The 18,651-nt window shown below is 41.4% G+C and overlaps 1 protein-coding gene across 6 annotated transcripts; it reads left to right on the top strand.

The window, feature by feature from the left end:
* Positions 1 to 635: 635 nt before the first annotated feature.
* On the top strand, positions 636 to 18,131 carry HNRNPD (heterogeneous nuclear ribonucleoprotein D). 6 transcript variants are annotated; one of them, XR_007125375.1, is made up of 10 exons: positions 636 to 1,148; positions 2,793 to 2,849; positions 12,606 to 12,774; positions 13,313 to 13,474; positions 14,497 to 14,628; positions 15,078 to 15,177; positions 15,289 to 15,435; positions 16,526 to 16,623; positions 16,926 to 17,032; positions 17,800 to 18,131. XR_007125375.1 is itself a non-coding variant. In XM_047719672.1 (9 exons), exons 1-8 carry the CDS (start codon positions 916 to 918, stop codon positions 16,591 to 16,593), a joined length of 1,068 nt encoding a protein of 355 aa, XP_047575628.1. In that variant the 5' UTR covers positions 638 to 915; the 3' UTR covers positions 16,594 to 16,623; positions 17,800 to 18,131. The 6 variants fall into 6 exon arrangements, 4 of the variants coding, with proteins under 4 accessions (XP_047575629.1, XP_047575628.1, XP_047575631.1 ...); XR_007125376.1 differs by lacking the exon at positions 15,289 to 15,435 and having other exon boundaries at positions 637 to 1,148; XM_047719672.1 differs by lacking the exon at positions 16,926 to 17,032 and having other exon boundaries at positions 638 to 1,148.
* The last annotated feature ends 520 nt before the right edge of the window (positions 18,132 to 18,651 follow it).

The raw sequence follows: 18,651 nt of genomic DNA, 5'->3' as shown, positions 1-18,651 counted from the left end.
CGCCGGCCGGGGTCGCGGAGTGGGCGACGGTACCGGGGACACCTCAATGTCACCCACTCGCGGCGACCCCCGCGGCCGAAGCGGTGGCGGCGGTCCGTGCGCGCGCCCCGCTCGGCGGGCCCGGCGTCTACGGACGCCGCGCCGGGGAGAGCCAGGGTCACCCGGCCACCCCCCACCCAGCCTGGGCCCCGCGCGAAGGAAGGATCGGCCGGCGGGCGCCTCCCCTCCCCCGCCCCCGCCGCCCCGGGCACAGCCGCCTTCTGGGAGCGGCTTCCACCGCCCAGGCCGACGCCGCGCCCCCGCCGGCGGGCGGGCAGCCTCCAGGACGCTGCGGAAGGGCGGGGGGCGAAGTAAGGGCCCCTCTAGCTGCGCATCCCAAACGGCGTTCCTTGTTCTCGATGGTCCCCGCGCGGCCGTCCCCTCGAACGCAATTTCCGGTTCCTTTTAAAGGCCCCAGGCTGCGCGCCGCGGCGCGTGCGGAAAGGTATAAAAGGGAAGGAGAGGGCGGGACCCGGGAGGAAGAGGAAAAAAGCTGGCGGCAGAGGGGGCGGGGAGGCGCAAAGGGCGCGCTCTCGCGTCACGTGACCGGGACGCGCCGTTCTTCCGTCGGCCATTTTAGGTGGTCCGCGGCGGCGCCATTAAAGCGAGGAGGAGGCGAGAGCGGCCGCCGTTGCTGCTTATTCTTTCCTAGTGCAGCTGCGGAGAGCGGGCGAGCGCGCCGCGCGAGTGCGGGAGGCGAGGGGGGCAGGCCAGGGAGAGGCACGGGAGCCCTCGCAGCCGCGCGCGCCTTCTCGGTCCTGTTGTGTGCTTCGCGCGGTGGAGCGGGCGCGCGGCGGCGGCGGGGATTACTTTGCTGCTAGTTTCGGTTCGCGGCGGCGGCGGGTGTCGTCTCGGCGGCGGCGGAGGCAGTAGACGATGTCGGAGGAGCAGTTCGGCGGGGACGGGGCGGCGGCGGCGGCAACGGCGGCGGTAGGCGGCTCGGCGGGCGAGCAGGAGGGAGCCATGGTGGCGGCGGCGCAGGGGGCAGCGGCGGCGGCGGGAAGCGGCGCCGGGACCGGGGGCGGCACCGCGGCCGGAGGAACCGAAGGGGGCACCGCCGAGTCGGAGGGGGCGAAGATCGACGCCAGCAAGAACGAGGAGGACGAAGGGTGAGTAAGGGGCGGCCCGGGAGAGTCAGGCCCGACTAGTGCCCCCTCCCCCTCCCCCGCCATTAGGCCTCGTTCCCGCTCTTGCCCGCCGTCCGGGCGCGCACGCCGTCTCCGTGCTCGGTGGTCCCCGCTCCACGCCGGGCTCCCGGCCGTCCGTTCCCCGCTGCTGGCGCCCCCTCCCCCCGCACACGCGCTTCCACCTTTACCGTCACCATGCTGCCGCCTGGCCCGCCCTGCGCCCGCCCTCGGCGCGGGTCTCCTCCCCCCGGGTTTTCCCGCCCGTCCGGGCCTTTTTTCTCGCTCCGCGGCCTCTGCCGCCTGCTTCCCGCCGCCGTCCCGGCGTAGGGGGAGACGCGGAGGGTCTATGCGGGGACGGCGGGGCTCGTTCGGGGCGCGCGCTCGGGCGTCCCGAGACGGTGCGTCTGTCCGTGAGCGGCAGCTTCGGGGCCCCGCCGGCCGCCGCGCCGCTGCCCCCTCGCCTCCCCGGCTTCAGGCCGCCCGCGCCCGTGTTCCCGGCCCTCGCGGCGTGTCGCGGCGTCGAACAATGGCTGCGCACTTGGGCCTGCCTCCGCCGCTGGAGCTCGCCGGCCCGGGCCGCTCCCGGGCCTCCCGCGGCTGCCGCTGCTCCGCGGCCTTCGCGGAGTTCCCGCCCGCGGCGCTGACGGCGCTGCTCCCCGGCCCGCGGGTCCCCCGGCCGCGCCCCCGCTCGGGCGCCCGGCTGTGCACACACCGGGACCTCGCGTCTCACGTGCACTTGCCAGTGCTTCCCCCGCCCCGTGCCCAGGGCCCCGTTTTTGGTCTCTCTTGATTTCTCCTTCCCGCGCTCTCAGCACGTTGGAGGCGGCCCGCCCGCCGCTGCGTAAACGAGCAAGTCCTTCGTTGCGCTAAGGCTTGGTTTTGTGTTTTTTTGCAGGTTTTAAAGCGCTGGCTTGTTCCTGCAGTTGGAACAAGTTGTGTGTGCGCCGCATTCGGTCTGTTCGAAGCGGCCTGGGCGCGGGAGCGCAGTCCAGGAGTTACAGGAGGGACTAAATCGGGCTCGGGGTTGGGTTGTCCACTCCCGTGGCTGCGCGTCCTGGTTAGCGCCTCGCTTCCCTTTGTCGGGGGCGCGTGTGCGTGTTTTTATTTCACTATAACAAGGAGAAAGTGTGGAAAATAACAATAAAATGTCACCTTGATCCAGTATTAGAAAACATGACTTTTTTGGGAAAGAGCACGAGGTTTGGGGGGTGGGAAAGAGAGGTCGGAAGGTCAAGTTTAATCTCAGCCCAGGCAGACCTGTCAGGCTGATGATGGTGCTGGTTTGGGGAGAGGGAGGTGGGATGGGAACCTGGATTGACTTGATTTTGAATTACGTACAGTTTAAGAAAGGAGTAAGTTAAATACCTGGAAACTTAAGCCTTTTAACATTTTGGTTTTTATTTTCTGAATTCTGTTCTTTGGACAGAGGTACCAAAATGATTAATTGCGTAACTTGCTGGTTGGGGCAGGCTTTAGCCCTGATTTTTCAAATCACAAAGCTGCTACGCTTATGGTTACCTACTGTTGAACTGAAGTGTAAATGAATTAAAGTTTTTTAGCCCTAACAATGTCAAAAACTAAAACTAGAATTTTGATTGGTTGCTGTACCGGTTGTTAATTCCCTAGCCATTCAAACTCCTCCCCACGACACTCTGAAGCAGCGACGGCACAGCGGGAAGAATGGTAAAACTTTTAAATTTTATTTCTGTATTGTAAAGGTTTCAGTAGTCATAACGTGCAGAGGCTGTGTATTGATTAGTTGCCCATTGATCCCCCAGGAAGTTCTAGACATAGTACAGTAGGATATCTTGTGCCTGGGATATAAAACCTTTTTAGGCATCGTGTGTGATCTTTGGGCAAAATTAATGCCATCTCTTGGTTTTTGGTCTGTGGTAATGCATGTAATTGTGGTTTGGTTAATTGAAACAATATAATTAGTGATGCTATAATTTCAAATTTGATTTCCTTTTGTCAAGACAAATATTTTTGTTGGAATTCTGAGATTAATGTTAAATATGAAGGTTATTTGATATAAAATCTTGTGTGTTTAAAATGTCTTGCATGCCATACCGAAATACTCTGCATATGTGAAAAGTAAAACAATTTTTAAAGTAGTGCTGTGTATATGTATGTGTATGCAAAAATGTTCATCTCCAGCCTGTTTGTAAGTAGAACTTTAGTAACAATTGGATACGTACCATTCAGAGGTGGGCTGATGGGGCTTTACACTACAGCTCTTAGCAGATTTTTTATTTTCAGTGCCATTTGTTTAGAATGTTGATTACAGTTGGTTGGTTCACATGTCTCTGAAATTGCATGACTTCTCCATGGAAGGATGGTAGATGATTGTTCTTTTTATCCTTCCCCTTCCCCTAAATGTCAGTCTTATTGCTTTTAGGATTAATTTTATTTTGAGCTTTCCAGGAGTTTGTCCACCACCACTGGAATCAAGAGGGCCAATAATTTGTAGAAAGCTGACTTGGCTATACAAACTGCATTCTGTTTTAAGAGCCCAGTGGGGATAACATTTAAATTTTACAAGAGCTTTACTTACTACTGTATTCTCATCCATTGAAATCTGTCCGGTTTTATATTGCAGATAAAGCAGACTGGAAATAGGCAAAAGGGAAAAGTAAAAAGAAGACTGGGGTCAGAGTTTGACATATGGAATAAAACCTTTTTGATGAAAATTCATCCATTTAGCACTGTGATAGTTCATTTCCACTGCCAGCTAATTGTGGCAAACTTAGATTGAATAGTCCCTATACCTGACTTTTTTACTCTATTATCTGTTTCAAATCTTATGTAAGGAGTCATTTTCAGTGATTAGAAAGGGCATAAACTTAGGTTTGAGATCACTGTTATGATGTTTGTAAGAATTATTTTTGCCCTACTCCCCAATCATGTAAGTTTACAAGTTTTTTGAATGACCTCTTAGGAAAAGTGGATAATTAAGTATTTATAGTTAGTGAACATTTTAGATTCTGACCTATTTTTATTTTCTGAAAATAGGATTTAACTGAGGTTTGTTTTAAGTTAAGCAAGCTTACATTTAAGAAATGTTTTTGGGGTGTAATATTTGACTTTATAAAATTACTGCTTAATCACCCAGCCTCGTCCTGTTACAGATACTCTTGTTTTTCTTTTTGGTGTGTGCACTTGTCACTCTATCTGTTCCTTTCTCTGACTTCCAGTTTGAGAGATACTGTGCAGCAGTTTCATAATAGCCTCAGGGATGAGAATAAGACTGGCTTTACTGGATACGAAATCATCCAAATTTAATTTCTTAAACGTTTCTGTGTGCATTCTTTTTTACAGTTTTAACTTGAGAATGAAGTTACTACAGTGTGATCCTTAAAATTATTAAAAATGAGTTTGTTGTGTACCCAGAAGTTTTTGTTTTTTCTGTTGAGTAAGAACAAGCAGCTATTCTTAGGAGGGTACGTCTGTTAACTTCTCTGTGGATGTTTCCACATTTCAGACCTTTGGAATAATTTGTTCATTTCCATAATAAAATGCTTTCCTGAGTTCATCTCATTTTAATTTTCCCAACTTTAATATCCCTGGTTTTTACTTGTAAGCAGTTGCCTGGAATTACCCATTTTTGTGTGGGTTCATGTTCTCTAGAGGGCTGCAGTTCTTTTAGGGTAGGGAGTTTGTGTGGGGCAAAATACGTGCCATGTAGCACAGCTACCTGAAGGAGATTTTTTTACATATCAAGATGAGTGGAAAACTCTTAATACTGTGTTAGCTTTCAGATAGTTTTATAAGGTAGGTACATTGATTTGCCTGCATTTGATTGGGCAGGAAGCAAAATACTTCCGTTCAGTTACCAGCCAAAGTACAGTACTTGTCTAATAACAAGGCAGTAGATCTAGACCTCTAACCATTAGTGTATAAGCTCGTGTGATTTCTTCCTGTTTGGAATTTTGCGAATTAATATTGCTGTCGGTTGACTGCCCTTTAATTTTTAAGAATGGGGATATACATGTTTTTGTTTTAAATGCTTGAGATTATAATGTATATCCTAGTGCTTTTGGGGCATTCTGAATGTTGCTTTATAAAACAGTTACTTTTAGAGCAGTCTCATCATACCTAATTTACCGGCCTTTAATTCAGTAAAGTTGGGTTTCTGTAAAGTTGAGACCCTTAGTAGATGGTCTGAATTTTAGTGTTCTTTGGAACCTTTAACAAGTTTCTAGCGTTAAAATTGCAGAAATGGATGCTCCCAAGTCTCAAGATAATTTAACCGCCACGGGAGGGGAGGAGTAGCCGGTTCTTCTCACCGCACTTAATGGGAGGTGCTGAATCACCTGACCTCTAGGGTTTGAATTGCAGAAAATCATGGCGGTTTTTTTTCAGTGCTGTCTTTTGAGATAAATCTATTTGGCCTTAAGCCTGGATTTTTTTTCTCTGAATCATGTGACTTCTATAAACTAAGTATATTTAATGTGTATTTTTTTTTTAAGATTTTATTTATTTATTTGACAGAGATCACAGGTAGGGAGAGAGGAAGGGAAACAGGCTTCCTGCTGCGCAGAGAGCCCTATGCGGGGCTTGATTCCAGGACCCTGAGATCATGACCTGAGCCGAAGGCAGAGGCTTTAACTCACTGAGCCACCCAGGCGCCCCTTAATGTGTATTTTTAATATTGTCTGGGTATTCTGTCCTCTGTAAGGCTGCTCTAATTTAAGAACGTTTTGAATTCTACTGTTGTGATATGTGATGTGTGGCCAACATGGAGGATGGTTAGTTTTAGTCGTGAAGCAATACATGCTATGCTTGAAAGCATTTAAAAAGGAATAGAATAATAACCTCTTTCCTATTCCACTTAAAGCTGTGCACCTCAAGTGTGTGTACAGATGGACAAATGGAGTGAAACATAACTTCTGTTAGTCCAAGATTGATTTGACTTTAGTTCTGCTTCAACGTTTTAGTAGCTAGGGCACTGAATGCTGGATGCTGGAAGCCTGGGATCTGTTTCTGTTACTTCACTTCCAACAGTGTGGTCTCAGGTAATACAACACGTTTGTTACTTGGTTTGCTGATCTGTGTGTTGGAAACAATGCTCACCACGGGAAGATTGACTGCATAGCCTGCTTTCATAGCTTGTGTGTGTTTATCCGGTGCCTTAATAGTTGATACTGCCAGTGATTTACTCCTGTGGAGTAAAGGTAAGCATGTTTTAGTTTCTGGAGTATTAAATTGTACATTGGAGCTAGACATTTATGATTATTTGGGGGTGGGGAGGGTCATTGCTGGTAGTGCTTGGCCAGTAATCAGGGTGATAGTTGTTAAGTATTGGGTCATGTCCTGTGAACTCTTGCTTATCTAGACTTGAAATTTGCACACAGTTCAGACTACTAGGAAATTTTCCCATTCTCTCTTCCCTTGTAAGAAAGATTAAAAACCATCAGCAAATATACTCAGAAAGCAACCAGTAGAGGCAATGTCATGGAATCAATCTTTCCATAATTTTTCCTTTTTACTGTTAAAAACATTTGAAAGGATTGCAAGAATCTAAAATTTCATCAAGGAAAGTAAAAATCATTTTCTGGGTTTAGTGTTCATATCTAAATTGATTTCCATTAGAAAACTACAGAATTGTGAGTGTGTAGTAATCTCAGTTAACCAGAACCTTAACCTCTAGGTTAAGGAAACTGCATTCCTTAACCTCCAGGTAGATGGGAGTTTATCTTCTAAAGCTGATTGCCAGTTTCTTTTGGAAGTGAAAATATAGGAAATCATTCCTTCCTTGGAATGAAAGGAAAAGGGGGGGAATTTTGGGTTAAACATTTGAAGTTGACTTAAAACCTGTCCTCTTATTAGCTGTTATGTTTTCAATCTAATTATCGTTTTTAGTCATTCAGGTTCATTCTAAAGTGTGAAGTAATAATGAGATTTTAATAAGCTAGGCTAAAGGAGTTAGTCTTTTATTGACTTGTTGAAAGTCTGTCCGTTTCCAGAGTTATTTTTTATACAGATTCTAAAATGATTACTACGTGGTACTATCTAGTTGTAGAAAGTAAGCCCTGTCCCCCGTTATAGGCAGTTACTTAACTTTATACTTTCCGGCAGCTCTTTCTGCCCACAGGTCCTGTCCCGTGTTTTAATAAAACCACATTTTTGTACCCCCAAAAATCCCAATAAATAAGTAAATCAATACTTTTAGGGAAAAATACTGATTTTATTTGTGTTGGTGGGATTTTCCTTGTATTTTGTCATTTTAGGATTTTAGGAATAATTTTAATGATAAAATAGCGAAAATTTAAAACGAATTAGTGGTATGCTTGAGTGTTTCTGAAACGTGACAGTGATTGGCTAGCCATGTTATGTGTACTTGAAATATATATCATATTGGCATTCTTTTTTTTTTTTTAAACTGTCAGAACTTGTTATGAAACCACATATGGAAGGTCATGAGTTGTCAGGAAGTGTTTGAAAGTTATAGAACATTATTTTGGCTATATTTCAAAATTGGGAGGGAGGGTAAATGGTGTTTATCATGAAACCTTGAATAAGGTATTTCACAGTAGAGCCTTAGAAGTATCTTTAAATAAAATACTATTGACTTTTGGAGTGTTAAATCTAGTGATCTCAATAACACAGAGTTAAATCAACATTTTCATCAGTCAGCACTGCTCCATATGTATTACCTTCTTTTTTTCCCCAAAGATTTTATTTATTTGACAGGGTGAACACAAGTAGAGGGAGAAGCAGGCTCCTGGCCTAGTGGGGAGCCCGATGTGGGGCCTAATCCCTGGACCTTGGGATCATGACCTGGGCCAAAGGTAGACGGTTAACAACTGAGCCATCCGGGTGCCCCTCTGTATTACCTTTTATATTTTGAAATTCCTTACTAAATACTGGCATTTATGTGGAGTACAGACAAGTCACTGAGATGGTTTTTTAACTATATTTTATTGAAGACTTTTTTGGGTGACCTACTTTCTAGTTTGTATTTTTATGTGGGATATTTAGACATTTTGGGTTAAGACTATAGTATTGAAAATAATCCTAGGATCTGTTTTATAGGACTTCATTCTGGCTTTTTCCTTTTAATGTTGATGACTTCATATAGCCCATGCAAATTTTAAAAAGTTCAGGTGCTAGGTAAATGTAAACATTGCTCTGTTAATTTACATTTAAATTGTGCTCTGTCCCTTCTAAAGAATTTTTTATTGAGCACTTGGGATATTTCAGACTATGTTCTGTACCTTTAGGTGTATTTGCTCCTTTATTTTTTTATTAATATTTTTTTAAAGTAAGGTCTATGCCCAATGTGGGGCTTGAGCTCAACCCTGATTTCAGGAGTCTTATGCTCTGGACTGAGCCCAGGCACCCCTGTGTTTGCTCATTTAATCCTTACTGAGGATTCATGAAATAGGCTTTGTCCTCTCACTTACAAAGTGGAAGCAATCTTGGGTTTTTGTTTTCCTGAGGGTCATACAGTTAGTACTAGGTGGCAGTAGGATTTACACTCAGGTGGCTTGGCTTTACTGCCTCTAAATTTACTTGAGAATGTCCCACTAAACAGTCTAAATTCCTAAAAAACATTGTATAGCATTTGGAAGGTAATTTGCACCGAGTTGTATAATTATATGCGTATCGCTTCATACTATAATATGGTGTAGTATCACTACGTGTAAAAGCAAGGAGCTTTCCGTGGTTGAGTAGGTGTTCTAAATTGAATACTCTATTGCCTCTGGGGTGCTAAAAAGCTTAGTAGGATTAAGAAGTTAAACTCTCAGTAAAATACTGTAGATGCAGTCCTGTGTTTTCATTAGGGTTGTTGATACAGTTACAACTAAGGATGAAAGTTGAAACTTGTATTGCAGGACTAGGAGCCCATTTTTGTTGCCACTTGAACAAGTTTTGTGACATAGTTTTCACTTGGCTGCCTAGGATTTCTGAAGTTCTGTCTACCTCATTTAAGTATTTGCACATCTCTGCAGGAGTGACAGCAACTTGAAATTCACTTGTGGTATTAAGGGCAGCAGGGATGATCTGGATGGACAATAGTAGGTACCCAGCTTTAAGCAAAATACAGTAATCTAAAAGACAATGAAGCATATTTTATGCCATCTCATAACTTGAGAGCGAGCATGTCTGAATGCTCGTGTTCTGAGAGGCTAAGATAACCCTATTTATCCAGAATTAAGACAATAGGCCTTTTCTTACTGTACTCCACCGTTATATGTTGGTGTGTCTACTGAATAAAGATTTGATGGATTTAGCATGTTCCATTTAACAAGGATGGAATGATTTGGAACAGTCCGTGTTCATTGTAGTATTTACCTCTCTGCTATCAGTGGTGTGGCAGCCTTTCCGGTAAGAGTGGCTAAAGCTGTAGCTGTCTTGGGCTGCCAAAATGGCAATGCATATGTCTGTCTCAAAGAGCCAGTTAGGCTCTTGCTTAGAGGCTGTTTTACTCTTCTTTACACAGAATTTGCCCAAGTTCAAGTGCTGGCTACCTGCCCTACAGAACGGAAGGGGTGGGGTGGATTTAACAGCAACTGGTGATTAACCTGGCAAAAATGAAAAATAAAACTTGTTAAAATAAGAAATGAGATGCACTTAGTGTATTAATAGTTCTCTCATTTCAGAAGAGCCTTTGGGCATGCTTCAGTAGCTTAATATTAATTAGTGGTGACTGACCCATACAGTGTTTAAATCATGATTATTGTATTTATGAAGGCAGAAGTGTGATGTGCTGTAGAAAAAAACTTCCCAAATAATTGAAGGTTAAAGGACAACTGGGAGAGATTGGAAGACAGGCAGTGTTTTTTAAACATGGTGGAATGTTTGGCTCACTCTAAAGGTGCTGGATAGCTGAAGTTTTACTATGTGTTTTGGTCTAGTTTTTTGAGAAATAGTAATCATTCTGTGGAACATGTATAAATTATAGTTGACCCAGAGGTTTTAGTATTTTCTCCAAAGGGGATTGATTTTTAGGAAAAGCCGCATCCTCAGTGACCTTTTAGCTTTAAGGTGGTAGGCACGTGTAACCACTTTCGTACTAATGATTGTATTAAAGGTGGGAAGTTTCTTAGAGTTCTTTATTGGGCCAGTTGATGCTTATCCAGTGTGTAAGAAAACTGACTTCCTAAGCTGTGAAAAACGTTTGGGGCTTGTGAATAATAATAGGACATGCCTCAGTCATGGGTTATAATTTATTTCTTTGTAATTATTTTGTTTTTCCAATAATTTTAAATCAAGGACACTTAACCCAGTATAAACTTTGCCTTGGTTAAATAAAATTGAAACGAATTCTGTTTTAATATCTGAGGACTGATCAGGCAGAATATTCTTGCCTCTCAACTAGCTTTTTTACTTATTTATTGTATTTTTTTAAGATTTTATTTATTTATTTGACAGACAGAGATCACAAGTAGAGGGAGAGGCAGGCAGAAGAGCGGAGAAAGCAGGGTCTCCGCTGAGCAGAGAGCCCGACGTGGGGCTCGATCCCCGGACCCTGGGATCATGACCCGAGCCGAAGGCAGAGGCTTTAACCCACTGAGCCCCCCAGGCGCCCCTAGCTTTTTTTTTTTTTTTTTTTTTTTTTCAAACAAGGCTTTTGTTACTATATTGTCTTCAGACTGAAATAATTTCAAACTCTTAAACTAGTGGTAGAAAAATTTTATAATCCCAGAAGGTGGTAATTTCAGTTTAAACTTAATTGAAATTGTTTCTGTTCTAAAATTGCTATGGATACCTGAGTAAGGGATTATTGCTTTATAGTTTGTTCCTTCTCATCTTTAAAAATACAGCAGTGTCCTTACTGTGGAATGGTAAATGTTGCTAATCAACTTTCATCTATGAAGGAAGTGCTCTGGATCTTTAGGTTATAAAAGTAAAGTGTTTTTAAGGCGTATATTTAAGTGACAAGGATTGGATTTCAGAAGGTGCACTATTTGAATGAAAGAATATGTAATTGAGAATAAGTTTTTTCCATGAAATTGGCAATAAACATTAAAAACTATACAACTTTATGGGTGTTCTTATGTTCATTTGATAAAGTAAAAAAAGGGGTTAATAAGGGTTACTTCAAGCTTGGAGGTTTTATTAGGGTAAAGTTAAGCATATAAATAACCCAGCTTTAACATTACAATACATGTACTAATTGAAAACTTAACCTGAAATGGGAAGCATAGTATATACTGAAAGTAAGAAGACCTTTGGTTTGTAAATTAATTTTGTTGTTAGAACTAAAAGCAAGTCTGTGGCAAAATAGATCAGTAACACCTCAGTTAATCTGGCATCTTTAGGGGAGAAGCAGAACAAGATCTCATTCTAGGGACACAGTTGGCCTCTTGTTGGAAGAATTGGGTGAGTGGCGATACCCTAGAAGCCCACAAGATGGAGGTGTGTCCTGCTTTAGTTTCTATCTGGAGCTGAAAGTTCGTGCCATATCCCTGTTCCTACCCCACTTACAAAGATGAGAAATCATTAAGCAAGTGTGATTTTATTCCTATAAAATCGTTAGCCTTTACATAACAAATTCTGACAGTTTACCCTTAAAATGAAAATCTCCAGTCCTGTCTCTTTAAAGGGTAGGAGGTGTGTGTAAGCTCTTGGGGCAGGATGGGGATGGCTCTGGGGGCAGATGTAGGAGCAATCAGAGAGCTGCCAGGTCTGAGCACGATAGCATTTTGCTGTGAGAAAAATAATACTTCACCTGAGGGGTGTTGGGGTTTTTTTGTTGTTTTTTTTTGTGTTTTTTTGGAGTATATATATTTAGTCTTAAAGTGTTCTGGTGGTTTCCACTTAACCACCTGTCACTTTTAGTATCTTCAAGGCTTAAATATTTTATTGCTGGTTAACTGAGGTTCTACTGTGAATAAATCATATAAGTCAGTTCATGGGTTGTGCTTCAGTGGGTAATTTTTGTTCACTAAATTGTTTATATTGTCTTAGCACATCAAAAAACTTCACTTACAACTTAATTGTGAGACTTAGAATTTTCCATTTTATGTGCTAAGAGTTTTGTTAACGAAGAGAACCATTAAATAGGAAGCTTCAGCGTAGACCTACCGGTTGCTGTGATCAGTGGACTGCATAGTCCTTTCACAAGTTTAATGAAGATGGGGAACGGAAATTTGAAGCTAAAATTCTGTGTTTCGCTGTTAACCAATATTTAACTTGTAATTTAAGACTTAAACGTGTAGTATTTTTACTTTAGGGTTACAAATATCTTTTTGGCAAGTCAAAAAGAATTTGCTGCTTCCTCACTTCCAAATTAAACGTAGATGCAGCAGTAATGAGCAAAACTTGACAAAACTGGAATGGGGTGTTCTTGGTACGTGGTGACATAGGGAGAGTGACTGATTCATCTGCCCAGTAAGCTGGTGCAGTCTGGAAAAGGTATTGTTATGGATACTTAAGGCAAAGTCTGTTGATTTGTTTTTAGCATTTTAATATTACTTTTTGTCTTTACAGGAAAATGTTTATAGGAGGCCTTAGCTGGGACACTACAAAGAAAGATCTGAAGGACTACTTCTCCAAATTTGGTGAAGTTGTAGACTGCACTCTGAAGTTAGATCCTATCACAGGGCGATCAAGGGGTTTTGGCTTTGTGCTATTTAAAGAGTCGGAGAGTGTAGATAAGGTAGTGTGTTATGTGTTCTGATTAGTTAATAATACAAGATGTGGATAGTTTGATAACACTTAATTTGCCTGTTCATAATTTCCCCTTTTGCAGTATATGAAGGAAGAGCTATATATAGTTCTTAACCAGTACATTTTATGAAGAGTGCTATTTTTAATTGTTTACTGAATACCTTCTGTATGCCAGGCTGTACTTGAAAAAAAAATTAAAAATACTGAGACTTAAAAACACCTGTTTAAAAGGACAGTCTGTGACAAGTTCACAGAAGTACAGATTTTGGAATTTCTTGGCAGTTGAAGGTGAGATGGTTTTCTAGTAATTGATTAGATTTGTCTCTCCCCTTCTCCCCATCCTTATTGACACTTAGGTTTGAACACTGTTCTGTATTAGCTGATATCACATCACCACAATTTGACAGTTAGTTATGAGCAAGTCAGCGTATACCTGGCATTAGCTATATTTATAATTATTAAGTAAGTTAACAATCTGAACTTCAATTAAGATACATACTTAAAATGAAAAACTTCAATTTCCTTAGGTCATGGATCAGAAAGAACATAAATTGAATGGGAAGGTGATTGATCCTAAAAGGGCCAAAGCCATGAAAACAAAAGAGCCTGTTAAAAAAATTTTTGTTGGTGGCCTTTCTCCAGATACACCTGAAGAGAAAATAAGGGAGTACTTTGGTGGTTTTGGTGAGGTATGTGATAATGTTTTGACCCAGTTTTTGTCAAAATTAGTGTGAATATAATTGTCACATTTTCAAAATTGTTACGAGGTTTGGACTGATTTGTTTTGAAAGAAGGATAATGTAAATCATTGGCAGATCTTCTGAGATTTGATGATTGCATTTTGCTCATTTATTGAAGGTACAGGGTACACAAAGATGGACATTCTTACCTTGAGGAATTTACCAGATTAGTAGAAGAAATAAAAATAAAACATGAGGAAACCCACATTGGGTTACCTGAGATATAGAAGGAAATCATTCAGTTGAGAATAGGAAAGGAATGAATTAAGAATAGGACGTAGGGCCTTCTCCATTTACAAAAAAGTGTATGTGCAAATTTTATGAGTCTAATTACAGACTTAGTGAAACCAAAGTTTGTTCCTTCTGTGAATGAGTGATTTAAAGCTGAGAAATTGTGGCTTTGCATGCCAGGTACCGTCTGTAAACGTCTTTCGCTTGATCTAAGCAGAGCATGTTGTGTTGTTTGTATTTAGGTTGGGATGTTTCCCACACGGATCTGGACATGTAGCTTTTCCTTACATCCCTGCAGGAGCGGGCAGCCTTGGAGCCGCCTGCTTGCACGGCCGTAGCCGTCTGAGCTGACAGTAGCAGCCTCCACCTCTGCTTCGCATGTGCGCGCCAGTTCTCAGTGGTCCTCACCACTCCCATTTTTTCCCCCAAATGCAGTCATCTTTATCCTGTTTTTCTTAAAATTCTTGCCTTCTGTTCTTGGTCGGCATCTGAGTTTGTGACCCTTGAATTAACAAATGTCAGTACCCTTAAAGCTTGTTTTTATAAATAGGTTTGAAGACTTTTTAGGTGGATTGGATATTCTAATTTGAAGAATTTTCTCAAAAGATGAGAATAAGTGGGGAGAGAGAGCAGAATAGAATTTAGGGGCCACATGTTTTCTTTGGGTGTTTTTCCTACTAGCGCTTTTATTGTCAGTCACATGCAAACTAAGATATTAAAAGTTATTTTTTTGATACCAGGTGGAATCCATAGAGCTCCCTATGGACAACAAGACCAATAAGAGGCGTGGATTCTGCTTTATTACCTTTAAGGAAGAGGAACCAGTGAAGAAGATAATGGAAAAGAAATACCACAATGTTGGTCTTAGTAAAGTAAGTTAAGCATCAGTTTATTTATAGAGAAAAAACTAGTTTCTGTAGAGAGTTTGATCATCTAGCTTGCTGTAAAGGCTGTAGTTTTCATGCTTGTGCTTTAAGACATCTCATTGGCTTCTTATTTATCAAAGGCATGGATTACCAGTTTGGGCTTTTACTGGGGAGCAGGAGGAGAACTGTGTATTGAAGTGAACTTTTGTCTAGGCTTTACCAAAAGATAGGGTTGGAGTGCCTGATGAGTAGAAGGTAGCAGCCTATGTTAAAGAACTTCCTGGACAGCATTAGAGATTATTTCTTTAAGTACTGAGGATTGATTTAGTTGATGAACTGACTTTAAGGAAAGTATCATATTAGTCAACTGTATTTTAGACCGTATTCGCTGTTGTGCTTATTACAAATTTTGATGTGCTTTGGGTGCATGTAATAACGTAATTTTTCTCTTGCAGTGTGAAATCAAAGTAGCCATGTCGAAGGAGCAGTACCAGCAGCAGCAGCAGTGGGGCTCGAGAGGGGGATTTGCAGGAAGAGCTCGTGGAAGAGGTGGTGGTAAGCTAGAGCTAAGTTTACTCTATCTTAAGCTTTTCTGCTTTTTAATTATCCTGAAGTAAAGATCTTTGCTGATCTTCTGACTTTAGTGAACCTATTAATGTGCTGCAGGCCCCAGTCAAAACTGGAACCAGGGATATAGTAACTATTGGAATCAAGGCTATGGCAACTATGGATATAACAGCCAAGGTTACGGTGGTTATGGAGGATATGACTACACTGGTTACAACAACTACTATGGATATGGTGATTATAGCAGTAAGTACTATACTTTTTATATTAACTGCTATTTGACATTTATTTTGTACAAATTTGGATAGGTAGAAAGGTTAGTGTAGCTTTGCCAAGTGCAAACTGCCTCCGGTTTCAAATTCCTGGAAACTTGAAACTGCAGCCGTTTTACTGCTAGGTTCCTCCCAGCCTGTCTACCACATGCACGCTAATAAGGGCAGGGTGTGTGTGTGCTGCTTCTGGGCTTTTATTTTTCTTGCATTTAAAAACTTAGGCCGGGTCTTGTGAGCTCAAGGTGCTCTAAATGTCAGTCCTTGGACCAACCGAGTCTTGGCTTGGTGCGTCTGACTCTATAAAATGAAGTGGTATCACATGCTGCCAGTTAAAAGAAACCGTATCCTCACCTTAAGATTACAAGATAGAATTTCTTAATAAACAGTTGTTGAGCTTGATAAAGCAAAGAAAACCTTGAAATTCAGGCATGGAAAAGTTCTGACTTCATTGTGCAACTAGATATGTTGCTCCCTTAATTTGTGGTGATTTCGCTTTTCAGGGAAAGGGCTCTGCTAGAAGCAATCTCAGATTCTTTTGGAGTAGGAAGAGTAGTTGCATTGATTGGATTGTTTTAAGTGGTGATTTTTTTCCTTCCTTGGTTAGACCAGTTCTTGGAATTAGATTCTTTTTCTTAGGCGACTAGGCCTGCTGCACAATAATAGGCTAACTAAAGTCAGAAGAAGGTCAGCAAAGATGGCTTGGGTGAGATTGGAGCCCTTTGCTTAGAAGGGCAAAGAAGCATTGATTGTGGTCGACAAAATCTCTTGTTCTCAATTTTAAGATGGTTTTACCTGGTGGTTGTGAGAGGGTCAGCTGTCTGCTTTGAGACTGGAAACCTTTAAACTGGAAGGGTCAAGGAATTATCTCCCATCTTATATAAGCAATTAAGTGACCAGCTCCTTTTGAATGCCTGTCCTTGTAGGCATTCAGTTCATGTTTGCTGAATGAGTTTTTCACATGGGAAAGATAATGTTAACTTTTTGAGGTTATTTAAAGTTAGGCAGTGTTCTGTCATGAGTGTGTAACCACTACAGATCTGGTTCTAACACTTTTTTTATTTTAGACCAGCAGAGTGGTTATGGGAAAGTATCCAGGCGAGGTGGTCATCAAAATAGCTACAAACCATACTAAATTATTCCATTTGCAACTTATCCCCAACAGGTATGTTCTAAAAATAGTTTTATTATCATTTCAAAATAGTTTATGTAATTTATATTGTACATAAAATAATGTTTACTATTTTAGAGTTTTCACAGCACCCAGAAGTGCTTATCATATTATAACATAGTGACTTTTCAAGATATGTAACACAGGTGCTTTTAAGCTTTTTGCCTTTTTGTCCTATTATTAACAAGTCAGTAAAGTTAACAGGTAAAGTACTGCTAATGGGTACAAATTAAGGAATTGCAGCAAAACAATATTGCCTACTAACTCTGACATTATACCTTGTTTGTACCCGCCAGCGGGAACTTCATTGCAGGCCCTGTGTCGCGCTGACTTCACGATTCTCACAGGCCCGCTCAATGCGGACAGGGTACGAGATGCTCACGCTCTCGAATGCCGCCGTTTGGTATGGTCTCTTCCAACCTCCTGTATCAGCATTATAAAATAAAGTGGATACTTCAAGCTTTGCCTTCACTTATTTCTTTGCTTTTTAAAAACTATTTGTAATGTAATTTTAATGCATTTTTTACAGGCCCAGTAATGGTTAAATACGTCAGCTTACTGAATAATTTTAACTATTTATTCTTCTAAGGATACAGCTTGTCTCTGGATTTTCCAGTCTTAATTTTATATTTTATTAATCTATTTTAATGCTTGCTTTTCCCATTTATAGACGTTGTAGCAGTAATTGCAAGAAGTTCTTGAGCTGAATTCCTGTTGTGACAACTTCCTATATATCTATAATTATTTATAATAGATAACTTTTTCTTTTAGTTGTATATAACTTTTCCATAACTTGTGATGGACAAGAGATATGCTGATCCAATAAATAAGTTTAAATATTAGATGCTCTTGGGTCAAAATATCCTTTTACCAAATTGACTGACCTTTTTTGAGTTCTTTGGGTAAATACTTTTTGAAAAGCTTTTTGTAATTTTAAAGAATACTTACTGAAAGCATATCACATCTTAAACCAGTGGTGCACATGTGGATTTACAGCTCATGGACTCTACTGTTCAGCTTTAATTTATAAAACATACCACACATTTTAATGTTATACAGTATTTACATATAGTGGGACATAGGGGTATTTGAGTTTTATGTAAATTTTTGGTATGTGTGGTAGCCTACCCAGAATGACTTCTTTTTCTTCTTCTTTTTCTTTGTCTCCAGGTGGTGAAGCAGTATTTTCCAATTTGAAGATTCATTTGAAGGTGGCTCCTGCCACCTGCTAATAGCAGTTCAGACTAAATTTTTTGTATCAAGTCCCCGAATGGAAGTATGACGTTGGGTCCCTCTGAAGTTTAATTCTGAGTTCTCATTAAAAGAAATTTGCTTTCATTGTTTTATTTCTTAATTGCTATGCTTCAGAATCAATTTGTGTTTTATGCCCCTCCCCCCCCCCCCAGTATTGTAGAGCAAGTCTTGTGTTAAAAGCCCAGTGTGACAGTGTCATGATGTAGTAGTGTCTTACTGGTTTTTTAATAAATCCTTTTGTATAAAAATGTATTGGCTCTTTTATCATCAGAATAGGAAAATTTGACAAATACAAAAAATTGTCATGGAGTCACCTTAGTAGAAACATAAATTTGGAAGATCGTGAACCTTGTAGAAATAGAGGGCATGGTTAAGATTGCAGTGGAATTTTAAATGTTTCTAGTAGTCTGATTTTTGCCACAATGTGACCTCCCTGTCCAAATTGGAAATTGACTTAATGTAGTTAATTTGTTTGTTGAATGTTCTAATACTACTTCCTTATGTAGCTGTTAAGATTTCTATGAATACTTTCCCAAATGCCCAGTTTTTGCTTCATATGTATTAAGCTTTTTTAGAACAAATCTAGATAAATGTGCAAGAACCCTTCTGCACAGATGATGCTTTACGCTTCCATGAAATACGGACCGAGGAAATCTGTTAATCATAATAGAAATGCAGGTAGTTGAGAGATGTTTTTAGGGATGTGGTGGATCCATGGATCCTCAAGTGTTGAGGGAGGATTAAAGAAATGCATTCTGTCTCTGTCTG

Source organism: Lutra lutra, chromosome 2, assembly GCF_902655055.1.
Source record: "Lutra lutra chromosome 2, mLutLut1.2, whole genome shotgun sequence".
NCBI lineage: Eukaryota > Metazoa > Chordata > Mammalia > Carnivora > Mustelidae > Lutra > Lutra lutra.
The sequence above is the reverse complement of the archived record's forward strand: the minus strand, read 5'-3'. Positions and strand labels throughout refer to the sequence as shown.

Coding starts and splice junctions, on each gene's coding strand:
- HNRNPD (XM_047719672.1), top strand. CDS start 916: ATGTCGGAGGAGCAGTTCGGCGGGGACGGGGCGGCGGCGGCGGCAACG. Junction 1,149..2,792: donor AAGAACGAGGAGGACGAAGG/GTGAGTAAGGGG, acceptor TTAATTCCCTAG/CCATTCAAACTCCTCCCCAC. Junction 13,475..14,496: donor ACTTTGGTGGTTTTGGTGAG/GTATGTGATAAT, acceptor TTTTGATACCAG/GTGGAATCCATAGAGCTCCC.